Genomic DNA, 14,735 nt, shown 5'->3' on the forward strand with positions numbered 1-14,735 from the left:
GCACAAATACAGTATGACCAAACATTTGTTAAAAGTCACTTTTGAAAGGAAGCCTTCCAAACGCTTTAAGTTTTAAATTTATGCAATTGGCTTTCCAAACAGTACTGAGAATTTCAAAGCTATTAACCTCACTGTTCCCAAACCCTCCGAAATACACCACCCAGTTACAGATGAACCAAAACACCAACAATTCCCCCGTCAAACTGAACAATCATAATAAGCATCCCTGAAGGACACGGTAAGGGCAGTCCCCAACCTCAGCAAGAATCAGAGGCCCTTACAATTGGGAATCGACACTGTTCCGTTCGGTGCAGCACCCCAGGGCAAACACTGCTGCTGAAACATAGTTACCCCTAGCAAATACTGAAATGCTTTGGCTCAAATGATTTTTTTTAAATCACAAAGCTACCTAATTTCATTAAATGAAAAGACACAAACCTTCTGAGAGGCATGACACAATCTGGAGCACCAGAATCTTAAGAGGAAGCTTAGTAATTGCTTAGGCAGCAAGCCCATCATTCACATGAGGACAAGCAAACAGCTGAAGCTGCTGCAGCGACAGGACGGGAGCGGGCTGGGCAGGTGACCCAGGATGCACACTGGCCCAGGGGCCGAGACGCGACCAGACTCCTGTCACCCTGACTCCTAAGATTCTGCTCTTTAAAATACCACACACACTGGCCCTTCTCGTATAAGTGTTTCTTCATTTTTAAAGGCAGCATCATTTGCAATAATCCCTCATTACATGGGATTGAATGACGCTAACACAACTACACACACTTCACATATTATCGTGAACAATATTTCAACCCAAAACTTGTTTTACTGTTTCCATAAGTCATCATCTTCTTTCCTCCCTCCTTTTCTTCCGCCCTTTTAAAACTACCATTTCCAAGACCCCAGTAAAATTTAGGCAATGTACTGAAATTACAGACAAGCTCAGCCTTTCCAAAAACAGTTCATTTATCTATTTTCAAAAGCTTGTTATACAAAGAAAATATAAGTGACAGAGCTGTGCCCGAGCCACGTCTCGTTGGTTTTCGAGAGGAACAGGAGAAGAGAACCTGGCTTAAGACATTGCCCCGTGCGGCTTGCCTCTGTGCCATTCTCCAGACTTCCCTCAAACCCTCAGAGCCTCATCCGTGCAAGATGAACACAGCTACCAGGGATGAGGGCCCGCCTCGGGGGACCATTCTCTTGGCATCACCATTCGCAGGCCCAGCCCTGAAAAGCCTGCTCCATGGATGTGACCACAGTCTGCAGAAAGCAGGCACGCTGCCCAATTCCCCTCCGTGGGCAACAGGCTCTGCATGGCGGCAGACTCCTTGCATCAGCTCCGCCAGCTCCGTCTCCGATATTTCCACAAGTGGGGGGGGGGGCTGAGTGATGGGCCAGTGGGGGGGCTCTTTTTCTACCTGAGATATTCCTGGGCACAAGCACAGTTTGCTGACATCTGACTGGGAGAAACTGAGGAGCAGCAGCCTGAATCTCCTTTGAATCGAGGCACCTTAAAAAAAACACACTTGTCTCTTTGAGCCCCGGCCTATCACCTTCAGAGACTAGACCACAGATACCTCTTAAGACATAACTTGTTGCTATTAAACTATAAACTCAAATTACATCAGGCTACAATTCATGAGAAAAGGGTTTTTTTATTTATATGACTATAGCGTTTTGTATTTATCTTCATTTTAAAAACAACATTTTACCATAAGTCTTTGTCAAATTTTCAAAATTATTAACTATCAATATCTGATAGAGCTTTAAAAAATATTCACAAGTTGAAAAACTAAAAATCAAAATCAACTACATGTACCTCGAACCCATTTTAGTAGACAGCCTTTCCAGAACTTTAAAAAGCAAAATAATTACTGATAATCATTTTTGTTGTTCCAAATTTCATTTCTATAGGAAAATTATAAATTTCTTTAATTTTTCTAGCAATTCCAAGGTATACTTTGTAATAAATTTCTAGCATTACAATAGACAAAAAGAAAACATCCTATTTATAGTCTCAATACGTTAGAGACGGAGGACAGAGGGCTCCAGAAGGGGTATCTCCAAAGAGAGACAATGAAACAGATTACCTGAGAATCTGCCCATACAGCGAGGGATTTTAGAGTTCGGTTGGGGAGTTTAGGCATTAATTAATGGTACTTAAATAGAACCCTCAATTAATGGGAGAAGTGAGACAGTTATTAAAGCCAGAGAAAACAAGAGCTGAATATGACAGTCCAGTGTGTACTTTGGAAAACTCATCTTGCTGTTCCAGACAATCCTAATCTACTGTGTCATAAATTCATCAACCTGAAGTCACTGTACTGAAAGACCCACCTTAAACTGGACCCCCAAGAAATCTCAAAAATAAGTATCTTGCTTTGGCCCTTGAAGACACGACTAAGACCAAGTGCAGGCAGTGCGCTCACTTGTCAGTAATAAACTCAGCTTTTCTTCATCAACAGCTTATTCTGGTGCTATTTTGGGGAAGCCAGCACTCAACAATCTGCTTATCCAAAACGTATAAGTATTTTAGAATGATGGGGAAAGGGGAAATAAGGGGTTAAAGATAATATAAGAAAGCTAAATCCTTATAACTTTGAGAAAAAGTCAGAACATCTATTTCATTAGCAAATGTTAACCCTTCCCAGCAGTCCTTTCCCGGAGGCGCCTGCTCCTGGGCGGGGCCGCCGCGGGGAGGCAGTCCTGCGCACACACTTAAGAGAAGGAAAAGAGGAGGAAGTACGATACTTGCATACAGGGAAATACTCATATCTCAACTGTCAGCCTGCTCACAGTGTCAACTTTATTATACTTAATACAACACTATTCTGAGAATCACATTCAAAATATTTTTTGAAGACTCTGAACCAACTTATATATTTAAAAATATAATCCTTTAAAAATAGACTTAAAAATTACTTACTACAAGATTACTGAGGATTATAATTCTTTATTTTTCAAAAGAATAATGACTTGCCATTTGAGAAACATGCTTGTCCTACTCAGCTCAGACACTGTTTTCTATATTCCTAAACTTCACGAAAGAACCAAATGATTCAGCAATCTGACCATGCGCAGAATGTCTAGTCCTGGAGCTATTTTTGGACCAGCCTCCTGCAGAGGACAAGGAAGAAGCAGGGCGAAGGCGCTGGCATGCGTCAAGGAGGACAAAGATGACCGTGATAAAGTCACGGCCACTCTCAGTGTGACCTATTCTGTTATACAAGGAAGTTAGTGGAAAAATATATAGGGGTAGTCGCTTTAATTTTGAGAACTAAAAACAGATTTATTAACAAACATTAAATAAGTTTGGAAAAAACAAAGAAAAAAGTATTCTTTTTTATAAAAAGGTTTACTAAATTAATTCCAAAATAACTACTTGCTACAGCCATCACCTTGTAACACAATGAGGAATAACGTGTGTAAACCCTCATATCAGCGGCTCTAACCACACATGTACACACCATGACGAAATGTCCACTTTCTGCCTCTATCACCCAAAGGCAGTAATATGCGTATCTGCTTTTGATATTTATTTACTACCCACTACATGGCAACAGATATCAGTCCATCTAATTGCAAGCTACTCTCAGTCTGATTTTCTTCTATATACTGTTGTAATTCTCCCCAAAATAAAAAGGAATGAAAAACCAGACTAGTAAGTAGGCACTGGTGCTTTGACTGCAGAGATTAACAGTCTCTATAATCTAGAAGAGCTAGATATAATAGCTATGAGGGAAATAGAAAAAGCCTCAATTTCATACCCATAGGCTTTCCCTCATTTAAATTTACATCACATGCATGATCTAACAAGACTCCTTGTTAAAAATGGTCCTTGGCATTCACGCCCCTACCACTCCTGGCGAAACTCTCTGGAAAGACACAAACACAGCTCAGGCTTTATGGCATTTGGACTACCCCAAAATGACTCACCTATGGAAAAAAACTACCAGGAGCAAGAGTCGGCAGAAATTTCAGGCAGCAAATGTAGAACTGCCAAAACTTGAAGAGAACAGAATAACTTGATAAAGACTATGGAATATCTATGTTTAAGGTTATTAGAGAAATAAAATGAATCAAAACATGAGAAAAATAAGGTGTTATAAATAGAGATTTAGGTATTTTTTTTAAATCCATGTAGAACTTTTAGAAACAAAAAATTGTGGTAGTTATTAAAAACTCAATGGGTGGACTGAAAATCAGATTAGACAAAACTGAAGAGGAAGTCAGTGAACTGAAAGACAGCATTAAAAAAGTAAAAATAATGCAGAAATGTAGCAGAGAAAAATAAGAATGATGGAATTCTAAGAAACAAAGACTAGAATAAGAAGGTCCATGCCATGTCTAGCAGGTGTTTAAGAAGTAGAAAGAGAGAAAGTACACTTGCATAAAAAAGTCATTGAACTATACAGTTAAGATGGTGCATTTTCATAGGGAACTATACTCAATAGCTTGTAATAACCTATAATGAAAAAGAATATGAAAAAGAACATATACATGCATAACTGAATCACTATGCTGTACACCAGAAACCAACACAATATTGTAAATCAACTATACTTCTAATTAAAAGAAAATTTTTTAAGATTGTGCATTTTACTGTATCAAATTATACTTTATTAAAATATGGAGGAAAAGTCTTCACATTTAGAGTCCAACTTCTAAATGCCTTTTTAACTAATAACACCCATGCTTTTCACACAATATTGTCTTCTGTGCCATCAAGAACATTGATGATGTCATATATCATATAACATATATCATATATCATATAACATATGTCATGTATCATATAACATATATCATATATATATATATATATATATATATATATATATATATATATATATAAAACATACATCATATAACGTATGCTCTGTTACTATCACAGGATTTTCTTCCAAGCTACTAATACCCACTCTTACATACTGATATTGTTAAGGTAAAGAAACACTAGTGCCATGGTCTGAATGTGTCTCCTCCAAATTCATGCACTGAAATCCTAACCAAAGATGATGGCTATTAGCAGGTGGGACTTTGGGAGGCACTTAAGTCACGAGGGTGGAGCCCTCACGAACAGGATCTAAAAGAGACCCTACAAAGCTCTCTAGCATTGTCCACCAGGTGAGGACACAGAGAGAAGGCACCAACTCTGGGCTGGGAGGAGGACCCTCACCCAAGGGCGAGCACACGGGCGCCCTGCTCCGGGGCTCCCTGGGCTCTGGGACCGCGAGAAGCAGATCCCTGCTGTTTGCTAGCTGCCCTGTCTGCGCTGCTTTGTGGCAGTGGCACAAACGGACCCAGACACACCATTAATCGTCCACACAGCTTCTTGTTGCTTTGAAATTTCTTCTGCCTATTCCAAGAAGTCTGCTCAATCTCTCCTGCCTTCAGCTGCACTTCTCGGCCTGTGATAAGCAACCTCTCTGAACCCATCTCATTAACAAAACATAACACAGCTTTGCCAAACATGGTTATTTTCCTGTTAAAGTATTTGACTGTTAATCAGCAAGAAAATGTGAAATTACAGTCATTCCTTCAATGAAAAGTATTTTCACTAATATTAAATTTAAGTCTTTGCTGTTCTATTTCCATGCCTTTCTGAATGTTTCATTTCAATGCCAAATCATGGTGTAATCTTTTAAAATACATTTTGAAGAGTGATTAAACTCAAAACATGTAACACCAACAAATGAAGTGACAGTAACAGAAACAGTCATAACCAAGCTCCCTCGTGCGCAAGCAGTGCAGGCGCCGCAGGCTGTCCTGTGTAGTTTTAAGACGCCATGTATAGATCGTGAGGCATAGCCAGATTTCAGACTCATTGAAATATGTAAAAATGCAGGTCCCAAACTGGTCAAATTTGATGTTTCCACATCTACACCCATCATAGTGAGTTTGAGGGCTTCAGAAAGAAACCTTATAAGCTTAAAAGCAAACAGAGAGAAAACGACTTCCTTCAAAAATGATAGCAGACAGTTTAATGACAATAGGAGAAACCAGAGACAGTGGAACATGAGCGTCAGACACCTTGGAGAAAGACAGCTGGCGACCCAATCAATCAGGTATGAGTCATAAGTAAAAGCGAAACAGTCACATCGCTGGACAAACAAAAACTGAGAGAGCTTACTACCAGCAGAGTCATCTTAAAGGAACTTGATCCAAACTATGTACTTTGGGAAGAGGGGTGAACCCAAACAAGCACGCGGGTGAGTCCAAACAAGCAACGACTCAAAATACCCAACCTGGGGAGTAAAGAGATGAAAAGGAAAAGCTAGGCAGCAACAGCGCGCAAAATGGGAGGGGGAGAAGACGGGGTAGGGACGTGTGTTAACACTGTAATTTAAGTCAAGTGTGTTTTAAAATGTTAAGGGTAACCATTAAAGGGAAGGAGAAGAACAGAGAAAACAGAAAACACTAACTCGAAATCAGACACAAGAGAAAAACAGCACAGGAGAAACAGGACAAACAGAAGGCACGGGGTAAAGTCAGTGACACATCTAAACACGTCAGCAATCACAATGAGTGTGACAGACTGAAGCCTCCGGCCAGAAGACACAGCTCAGGCCGTAAATGCAAAAAGGAGCTGTGTGTTCTTTACAAGAGAAAAGCTGAAAGTTAAACAACACTTAGCATGATTCACTGAGAAGAACCCAGCATCACTACTGCTAATCTTCCTGCCAAAACTACATAAACTGAATCTAATCATGAGGAAACAGACAAGCACAAATCGAGTAACATTCTACAAAATAATAAACCAATATTTGAAAATGTCAATGCCAGGAAATGCAAAGAAAGAGTCGGGTGCTTCCAATTCAGAGACAACTAGGGAGACGTAGAAACTGAATGCAATGCGTGATCTTGGATTTTCTTGTGCTATAAAGGACACTATGGAGATAACTTGGAAAATCTGAATGGGATCTGCAGATTAGATATCAGCATCATATCACTGTTAACATTCTGACTTTAGTAACGGTAATGTGGTTATGTGAGAGAATTTCTTGTTTTCAGGAAATACATACTAAAGTACATGAAGATAGAGAGGCATTATGTCTCCAACTTATTCTTAAATGGCTCAGAAAAAAAAATATATATATATACACTGAGAGAGAGAGACTGGTAGATACAGAGAGAAGGGAAGGAAGAAAGAGAATGATCGAGAGAGGAGAAAGCCAAGGCACTGAGAGGTCATCATTTAAGGACTCGGACTGAAGGGTGATGGGAATTCTTCACACTATTGTTGCAACGGTTTCTGAAATGATGGCAAAATTAAAAATTTTTTAAAGGTTAAGGGATCAAAAAGATATACCAGGAAAAAAAATCACCAAAAGAAAACTGATATTAACATTTGATTAAACAAATGTTAAGACAAGAAGTGTTATTTTTCAGCTTCCTGATATCCAGTGCAAACTGGGAGCCGTGCTTGGCACACAGCCCATGCCCATACAGCGCTCACTCGGGGAAGGAGCTACAAATAAAGACAGTTAGTACAACATGATGAAAGAAACAATCCACCAGGAAGACACATCAGTTTAAAATCTGTAAGCACCTAGAACCATAGCTTTAAATACTGACCACATATTAGGCGAATATACTGATAGTCAGTATTGACTATAAATATTGACAGCACACTGTGCAATAAAGCAAACCCCAGCAAACTGCAGAGAACCAATTACATATAATCACACTCACTGGCCAAATGGCAATTAAGTTAGAAAAGATGAAAAAAAGGGTGAGAAATCCATTCATATCAACAAGTTTAAATATATGTCTAAATATGCATTTGGATCAAAGAAGAAATCATAATACAACTTAGAATATATTTAGAACTAAATTATAATAAAAATACTAAATTTCAAAACTTGTGTGAGGAAGCTGAAGTGGTTGTTAGAGGGGAATGTACAGCCTTGTGTGATTACATCAGACAATAAAAAACTGAAAGCTAATATACCAAATATCGAACACAAAACTTTAGAGAGAAAAATTTTAAAATAGAGGAAACAAGAAAGATACGAACAATAATCAATAAAATAACATTTTTAAAAGCTGTCAGAGAGGTTTAACAAAGCCAAAAGCTGCTTCTTTGAAACCACCGGCAAAACAAACAAGCCTCAGGCAGCACTGATCAGGAAAAAACAAAGTAGGTAAGTATTATCAGACATGACAAGGGGTTGGAATGACTACAGGAAAAGCAGCCAGAAATAGAATAAAAAAGAATTCAGATGAAGGGAAACTACAACATATCAAAACCAATGTCCACTATTATACTGAGTCAGCGGTTCACAAGATAAATTCCATCAAAATATTCAAGGAACAGGTCATCTTTATCTCATACAAGTTGAGGTTTTTACTAGATAGAAAACCAAAATAAGGAATCACAGAATATTAAAATAGGAAGCACTCTCCAATTTATTTCATGAGGCTAGTATATGACCTCAATAACAGAAATAACAATAAGAAGTCACAAGCCAGTATCATTTATTATAACAGATGTTTAAATATTTGAATCAAATATTAGCAAACAAAAAAGGAATGTGTATGAAATATAGTACATAATATATACACTGACCCAAAATGCTACGAGTCATCATTATAAAAATCTTATAATTTTCAAAATTAATAAATTAAAGAATCCATATGATCGATCTAAGAGTTTCAGAAATATCATTTAACAAAACTCAACAACGATTCATGATGTAAACTCTAAGCAAATAAAAAACAGAGGATAATTTCTTCAGACTAATAAATGGCATTCAGCAAACACAGCTCGTGATGTGTTCCCTTGAAAATCCAGAATAGGACAAGGATGACTATGTTTGCCTCTTTGTTCAACTTTGTGTTGGAGGTTAAGTTAAACTGGAGGCTCAGTCTGGCTCAGTCAAATAAGTAGAAACAAAACACAATGATTAAGGAAAAACTACCATTGTTTGCAAAAATTATAATTGCCTAACTAGAAAACCTAACATAATCTACAAGTACACTATTAAGAATTATTAAGTGTCTGAGCAAGGTTGCTAGATTTAAGATCAATGAACCAAAAATCAACTGTGGTTCGTATACTAGTAGCAGTAAAATCTATTTCTAACCAAAAAATTTATAACAACAACAAAAAAGTGTAAGATATGTCAGAAGATACCTAACAAAAAACAAATAAGTAATCTATGGATAAAAGTATAAAAATCACTGAATGAGACATGAATGGGGGACGTGCTACAGGCATGTGAGCCACTCACAACAATAACATTCATGTTCACATCATGATCCTGAGCCTGTCAGCTCCCTTCAGAGTCAAAGATATTCCAGTCAAACAGAGAGCAGGGTTATTCAGGAGGCTTGACATGCTATTTTTAGAATGTATATAGAAAAAAAACCAAGACGGTTTTTGTTTTTGTTTTTGTTTTTTTTTTGAAAAAGGCAAGCAGGCTGGGAAAGAAAGGAAAGGGAAGAGAAAGGAAGATGGAGGACCTTATTCCACAAGCTCCTAGGACATAATGGGAAGTCAGCATTATTAAGACAATGTTACACTATGACACACACAGAAATCAATCACACAGGCCAGAAGAGCCAGGGGCAGATCCACGCGCGTGCGGATGTTTGATTTGCCAGAGGAAGATACTGCCAAGGGGAGAGGGAAAGACAGAAAGAATGCACTTTTCAATAGAAGGTCCTGGGACAACTGGTAATCCAATAGAAAAAAATTCAACTGCACACCACAGGTAAAAATCAATCCCAAACAGATGAAACACCTCCCCATGAAGAACAACTTCACAGCTTTTGTTAGACAGCAGAGAAAAATACCTTTATGTCCTCAGCCCGTAAGAAAGGGTTTTTCAAACAAACAAAAAGAAACAATAAAGGAAACTACTGATGATTTTCACTTCTGATCCTCAAAAGGCGGAGAAACAAAAGAAATATCACAGCTCAATGAGAAAAAGAAAAAAAGCACGTTACTACAATGGGCAAAGAAAAGGCTATTCACAGAAGAGGCAATCTCAACATCAAAAATGAAAACATGAAAGGCATTCAACTTCACTGGAAATTCAAATTAAAATCTCAGTATAATACAATTTCTAATTAAAAGACTGGCAAAAATTAAAAGGTCCGACAACAGCAAGTGTCAACAAAGCTGTGAAGTTAAAGGAATGCTCAGGTAGAGCTGATGGAGATGATACTCGGTACAGCCACCTTGGGAGAAGCGGGCGTATCTAGTCAAGTGAAATGACGGGCACGACCCTGCACGTTGGTTCTCCCAAGAATCCACCACTAAGCATCATTTTTCAAATGCAGATTGCAGCCAACTTTTCATTAGTCAAGAAATCAATTCAGTAGATTGAGACTAAGCTTTTTTTTTCTGAGAGCAACATTTTTAATGAGCCATTATAGAATAGAATAGGATGTACCAGATTGGATTGTACAAAGGGTGGCGATGGTCACGAAATGCTTGTTTCCATTATTTATGAAGTACCCATATAAATATGGATTTAATAACCGGGTTTCAAGGTAAATTTCATTTATTACCATAAATTATGGCTAAAAATGTTTGAAAGTCACTGTCCTAAAGAAACTTATAAATATGCATAAGACATGTACAAAAATGTTATGTCTTCTTAACAAAAATCAGAAATAACATTATTGGCCATAAGTAGAAGAATAAATATTAAATTATAATCACGCAGTGGCATACTGTAGACAATGAAAATTAGTGAACCAGAGCCACAAGTATCAACATAGATGAATCTAAGAGTAAAAGCACCTTACAGAAGACATGTGCAGTATGACTATACTATGTACAGAACACTTAAAAGCACGCAAAATAATTACTTCAGAGTGCTTCGGGCTATATATGGAATTGTTTAGAGATATATCAAAAAGGAAGCATACACAGAAATAAGTACCAAATGTGTACCTGCAGTTACCTCTGCAAAGGAGGGAGGGAATGTGTTGGGGCAGGGTTACATAGCAGGCATCAACTGTATTTAAAAGCCTTTTATGTATTAAATTCATTGGTGTATATACAAGTATTGGTAATATTACTTTGTATTATTTTGGGAGAGTCTGAAATGTTTCCTATTTTTTAAAAAGGAAAGATACCATATAAACTAAATAGACATTTGGTAGAAATTTATAAAATTTCCAAGAAAATGTCAGTGAATTTAATACAATAAATAATGACTTTTCCATAGCAAAAATATCACAGGTTTCTGATAAGATGGTAAAGCAGATAAACACACTTGTTTCATCTTCGCAATATTCAATGGGTGAATCAAACAAAAACACTGCCACAGTGAGTCAGTCCGTGGAAATGATAAAAACGAGAGTTATTAACTGATGAACGTTTCTGGTGAATTTCAGTCAGGTGGAGAGCAGCTCGGATCTCACAGGAGGCGCCCCTGAACAGAAGCTGCAGCTCAGAGCAGGCGGCAGCAGCTCCTCCCGACAGAAGCCTCTCCCCCGGCGCTGGGCGTCTGCACCGCGAAGAGCAGGCCTGCGCAGGGCGACCGCCACTAACCAGGCAGATGCTGTTCCTGCAACACCAGCAGACCCGCCCCTCCCCCCCGCCCCCCAGCCCTGCCAGGTACACGTGCAGCCGCGGGGCGGCTGGCTGGAGAAAGCCTCAGCCGGAGCCTCGGGCTCTGCAGGGGAGGGCGCGGGAGATTTATCCGTGGAGGTGGCTGGTACGGCCACCGCAGAACCAGAGCGGGCGGGAACCACAATTTCACCCGGCGCCGAGGACACCAAGTCCTCCCGCACCCGCCACCCACGCCGCCGCCGAGCAGCTCTCACTTCGTCAGTTTCGGTTCCCGCCCCTACTCTCGCGGGAAGTCCGCCAGCGCGTGGGATTCAACACGTACACAGGTGTAGTGACCGTTCTAGGGAGAGAACGTGGTTAAAAAGCCCTGTTCAGCTGCATGGGAGAACCAGCCGCTCAACGCGGTCCTTCATTTAGGGATTACCAGCCAGCGAGGACACCGTAAGAGAATGAAAAGCAAAAAGAGTGTGACAACTGACCCTGAGCAAAGGAGAGTTAAAAACAACAGCAACAAAAGAATTCTCAGATTTAAGTCTCTTGGCTCTTTTAGGAAAAGGATGCTTCAAAAAAGAAACAGATAAAGTTTCTTATTTATTCTTATACATATACCCACAATTCCAATAAATTAAAATGCATGATACTTATTATCATAATTATACCATATGGATAATAAATCTTAACTTTTAGAAATTAATACAATTTCCTTTTCCATAAGGTACAGCAGTAATGATTAGACAGAATGCTCAACAGGAAATTCAGTAAGCAATTTCCTGGATATATATTACACACTTTACAAATGAAAGACAATGCAGACAGGAATATGCTAGAGCCAACAGATGTGCGTCCCCCACTCTAACAGAGCTGTTTGGATCCTTACCATACCCAGTGTCCCAGGGACAGATTAAGTCCAGCCTGAGCAGTTCCTAGAGACCCAGCAAAGCAACAGATTAACTCAATCTGGGTGTCTTTTCAAATAAACTAGTCATTTCCAGTATTTAAGCCCAATGTGGGGAAGGGCTGGCAGAAGTTAAGAGGTTCTAGAATAAATCCATGTCTTGAAGAAGGTTTTGAAATTATCCCAGGCTTCTAGAAGATATGAGCATTAGTTGGCTCAGATTTTCTGGAAAATTTTCAAAATGAAACCAATCTGCACACCGAGGCCTAGAGATAAGGTATCATCTGACCCCAACTTTTTCAAGTGCACACTTGTAGTACATTTAACTATTTACTAAGGAACTTAGTGTCTTGAAAAAAGCTATGAATCAGATCGTGCCTTTCAAAGTGCTTAAGTGATATCCAGAGAAAACCTAATGTAGTTTTTCTATTGCACATAAGCAAACGAAACTTGTCAAAAGAGCAAATAGTGCTTTTATAAACCCTCAAACATCTTCGTGGCCCACATCGCACAGCCAGAGACCGTGCCCCTGGTGCTCTTCACACACACGCACGTGCAAAGCACCTGAGCATCGAATGGTCGCCTACTTGGTAATCTTGAGTCAAACTCTCAATCTAACAAAGTTCATCTTCAGAGCTCCAGTGGAGTCTTTTTGTAGTTTGGTCCCCACGGTGCCAACTCTTCCTCCTGCTCACATGCTAGCACTCTAGCATGTTTATGGCTTTTTCCATTGTCAGCAAGCCAGAAAGGACTCTACAGAGATAATCTAGCCCAATGTTCTCATTTTAGAGAAAAGTAAACTGAGACTTACAGATTTAAAGTAATTTATCCAAAGTGACACAGCTAAAGAGGGATGAAGCTGAGGCCAGCACTAGGCCTCTAATGTCCTGTGCAACAATGCTTTTTCCACTGTACCAAGCTGCCTTTTGTAAAACCACAAAGAATATGATATTTATGCATGTCTCCACACCTCAGCCCCTCTTCTCTGCGCCTTTCACCTCCTGCTGCAACAATTCATCAACCTTCAATCACCAGTAACCTTCCTTCTTATTAATTCTATTCCTATAATAACAAAGGAAAGGACTCAGTATTTGTTTACCACTAGCTGATTCATTTACTGATAACACTTCTGTTCCTAATTTTGTATTTATCTTTTAGAATGGAAAATACCCTAACATTTCCCAAATCGAAATATGATAAAGCTTAACAATTATATACACAATTTAAATGCAGAAAAAAACTAAATTACTTTAGATTCTCACTCTGCAGAAAGTGACGCCATACATGTATTTCATCTCCTTAAAGGAAAGGCCAGACATCGCATGCTGCTTGCATTTTAATACTCACCACAAAAGTGATCTGATTGTGCCGCAGGTTAAGTTCAGTCAGTGAATCCAGCCCATTAAGATTATCAACGTGACTTAAAAGGTTCCTGGCAAGATTTAAAACTCTCAAATCACACAAATGACTGACATTTTCAATTTTGGTAATCTGTTAAAAAATGAGGAAAGGATGATCAGCAGGCATAAATCTCAGATACGCACGTTACAGAAATCCTGAAATAAAATACAGTCACCGGATTCAGTGACAGGTTTATACGAAGACATTTAAAAATCTATTTCCAATTTCGTCTGTTGTAGGTATTATGAAGTCACTTAACTAAAGGAACATATGATTTGACCACAGTAATTATTTGAAGTGTGTTTTATCAGATAATCAACAAGTCCATTGACTGGCCATCTCCAATTGCCCAACACTTTGCTAGGACCCCTGAAGGTGAAGAGAAGTATACACACTACCTGCCAAATAGAAACCTACTGTGAGCCCAAGGCACAAGCTCACAATGTTTCCATCAAACAGGACTAACCCTGAGAGAAAAGGCAAGGAGAGGGAACGATACTGAGTCCCCCTTGTTACTTCCACGTACACTGCAGGATGCTGAGAGCAGTTGGGAGTCTGAATGGAAAAGACTCAAGGAACTAGGATTCCCAGTGGGGGTGAGGATGGATAATCTCTGTTAGTGGACACGCTTAAGAGAGGAGACAGATAATGGTTGGTCAGGGCACAGCATGGTGGGCGCCGTTCAGAACAAGAGGAGTTGAATCACTGCGTATCCACACGCACACAACCACGAACTGTGGTGGAGGAGGCACGGGTCAGGGTGAGTCAGAGGGCACAGCCCATGGAGCAGTAAGACACACATGATTTAAGCCCCACTGTCGTAAGCAGCAAGCAGAGCACAACGGGATGAGTTTCCACCCGACGCAGGACTTCCTCGGCCCTTAATGCACTGTTAAGGAGCAGCGAGTT

The 14,735-nt window shown here is 39.4% G+C and overlaps 1 protein-coding gene across 2 annotated transcripts in view; it reads right to left on the reverse strand.

The window, feature by feature from the left end:
• Positions 1–14,735, reverse strand: part of LRRC49 (leucine rich repeat containing 49) — a 103,924-nt gene that overhangs the window by 69,843 nt on the left and 19,346 nt on the right. For both annotated transcript variants that reach the window (XM_010955323.3, XM_010955322.3), the window contains one exon: positions 13,773–13,916. In XM_010955323.3, coding sequence (XP_010953625.2) covers positions 13,773–13,916 — 144 coding nt within the window. The remainder of the gene's footprint in view (positions 1–13,772; positions 13,917–14,735) is intronic.

Source organism: Camelus bactrianus, chromosome 27 (genome assembly GCF_048773025.1).
Source record: "Camelus bactrianus isolate YW-2024 breed Bactrian camel chromosome 27, ASM4877302v1, whole genome shotgun sequence".
Classification (NCBI taxonomy): Eukaryota; Metazoa; Chordata; class Mammalia; order Artiodactyla; family Camelidae; genus Camelus; species Camelus bactrianus.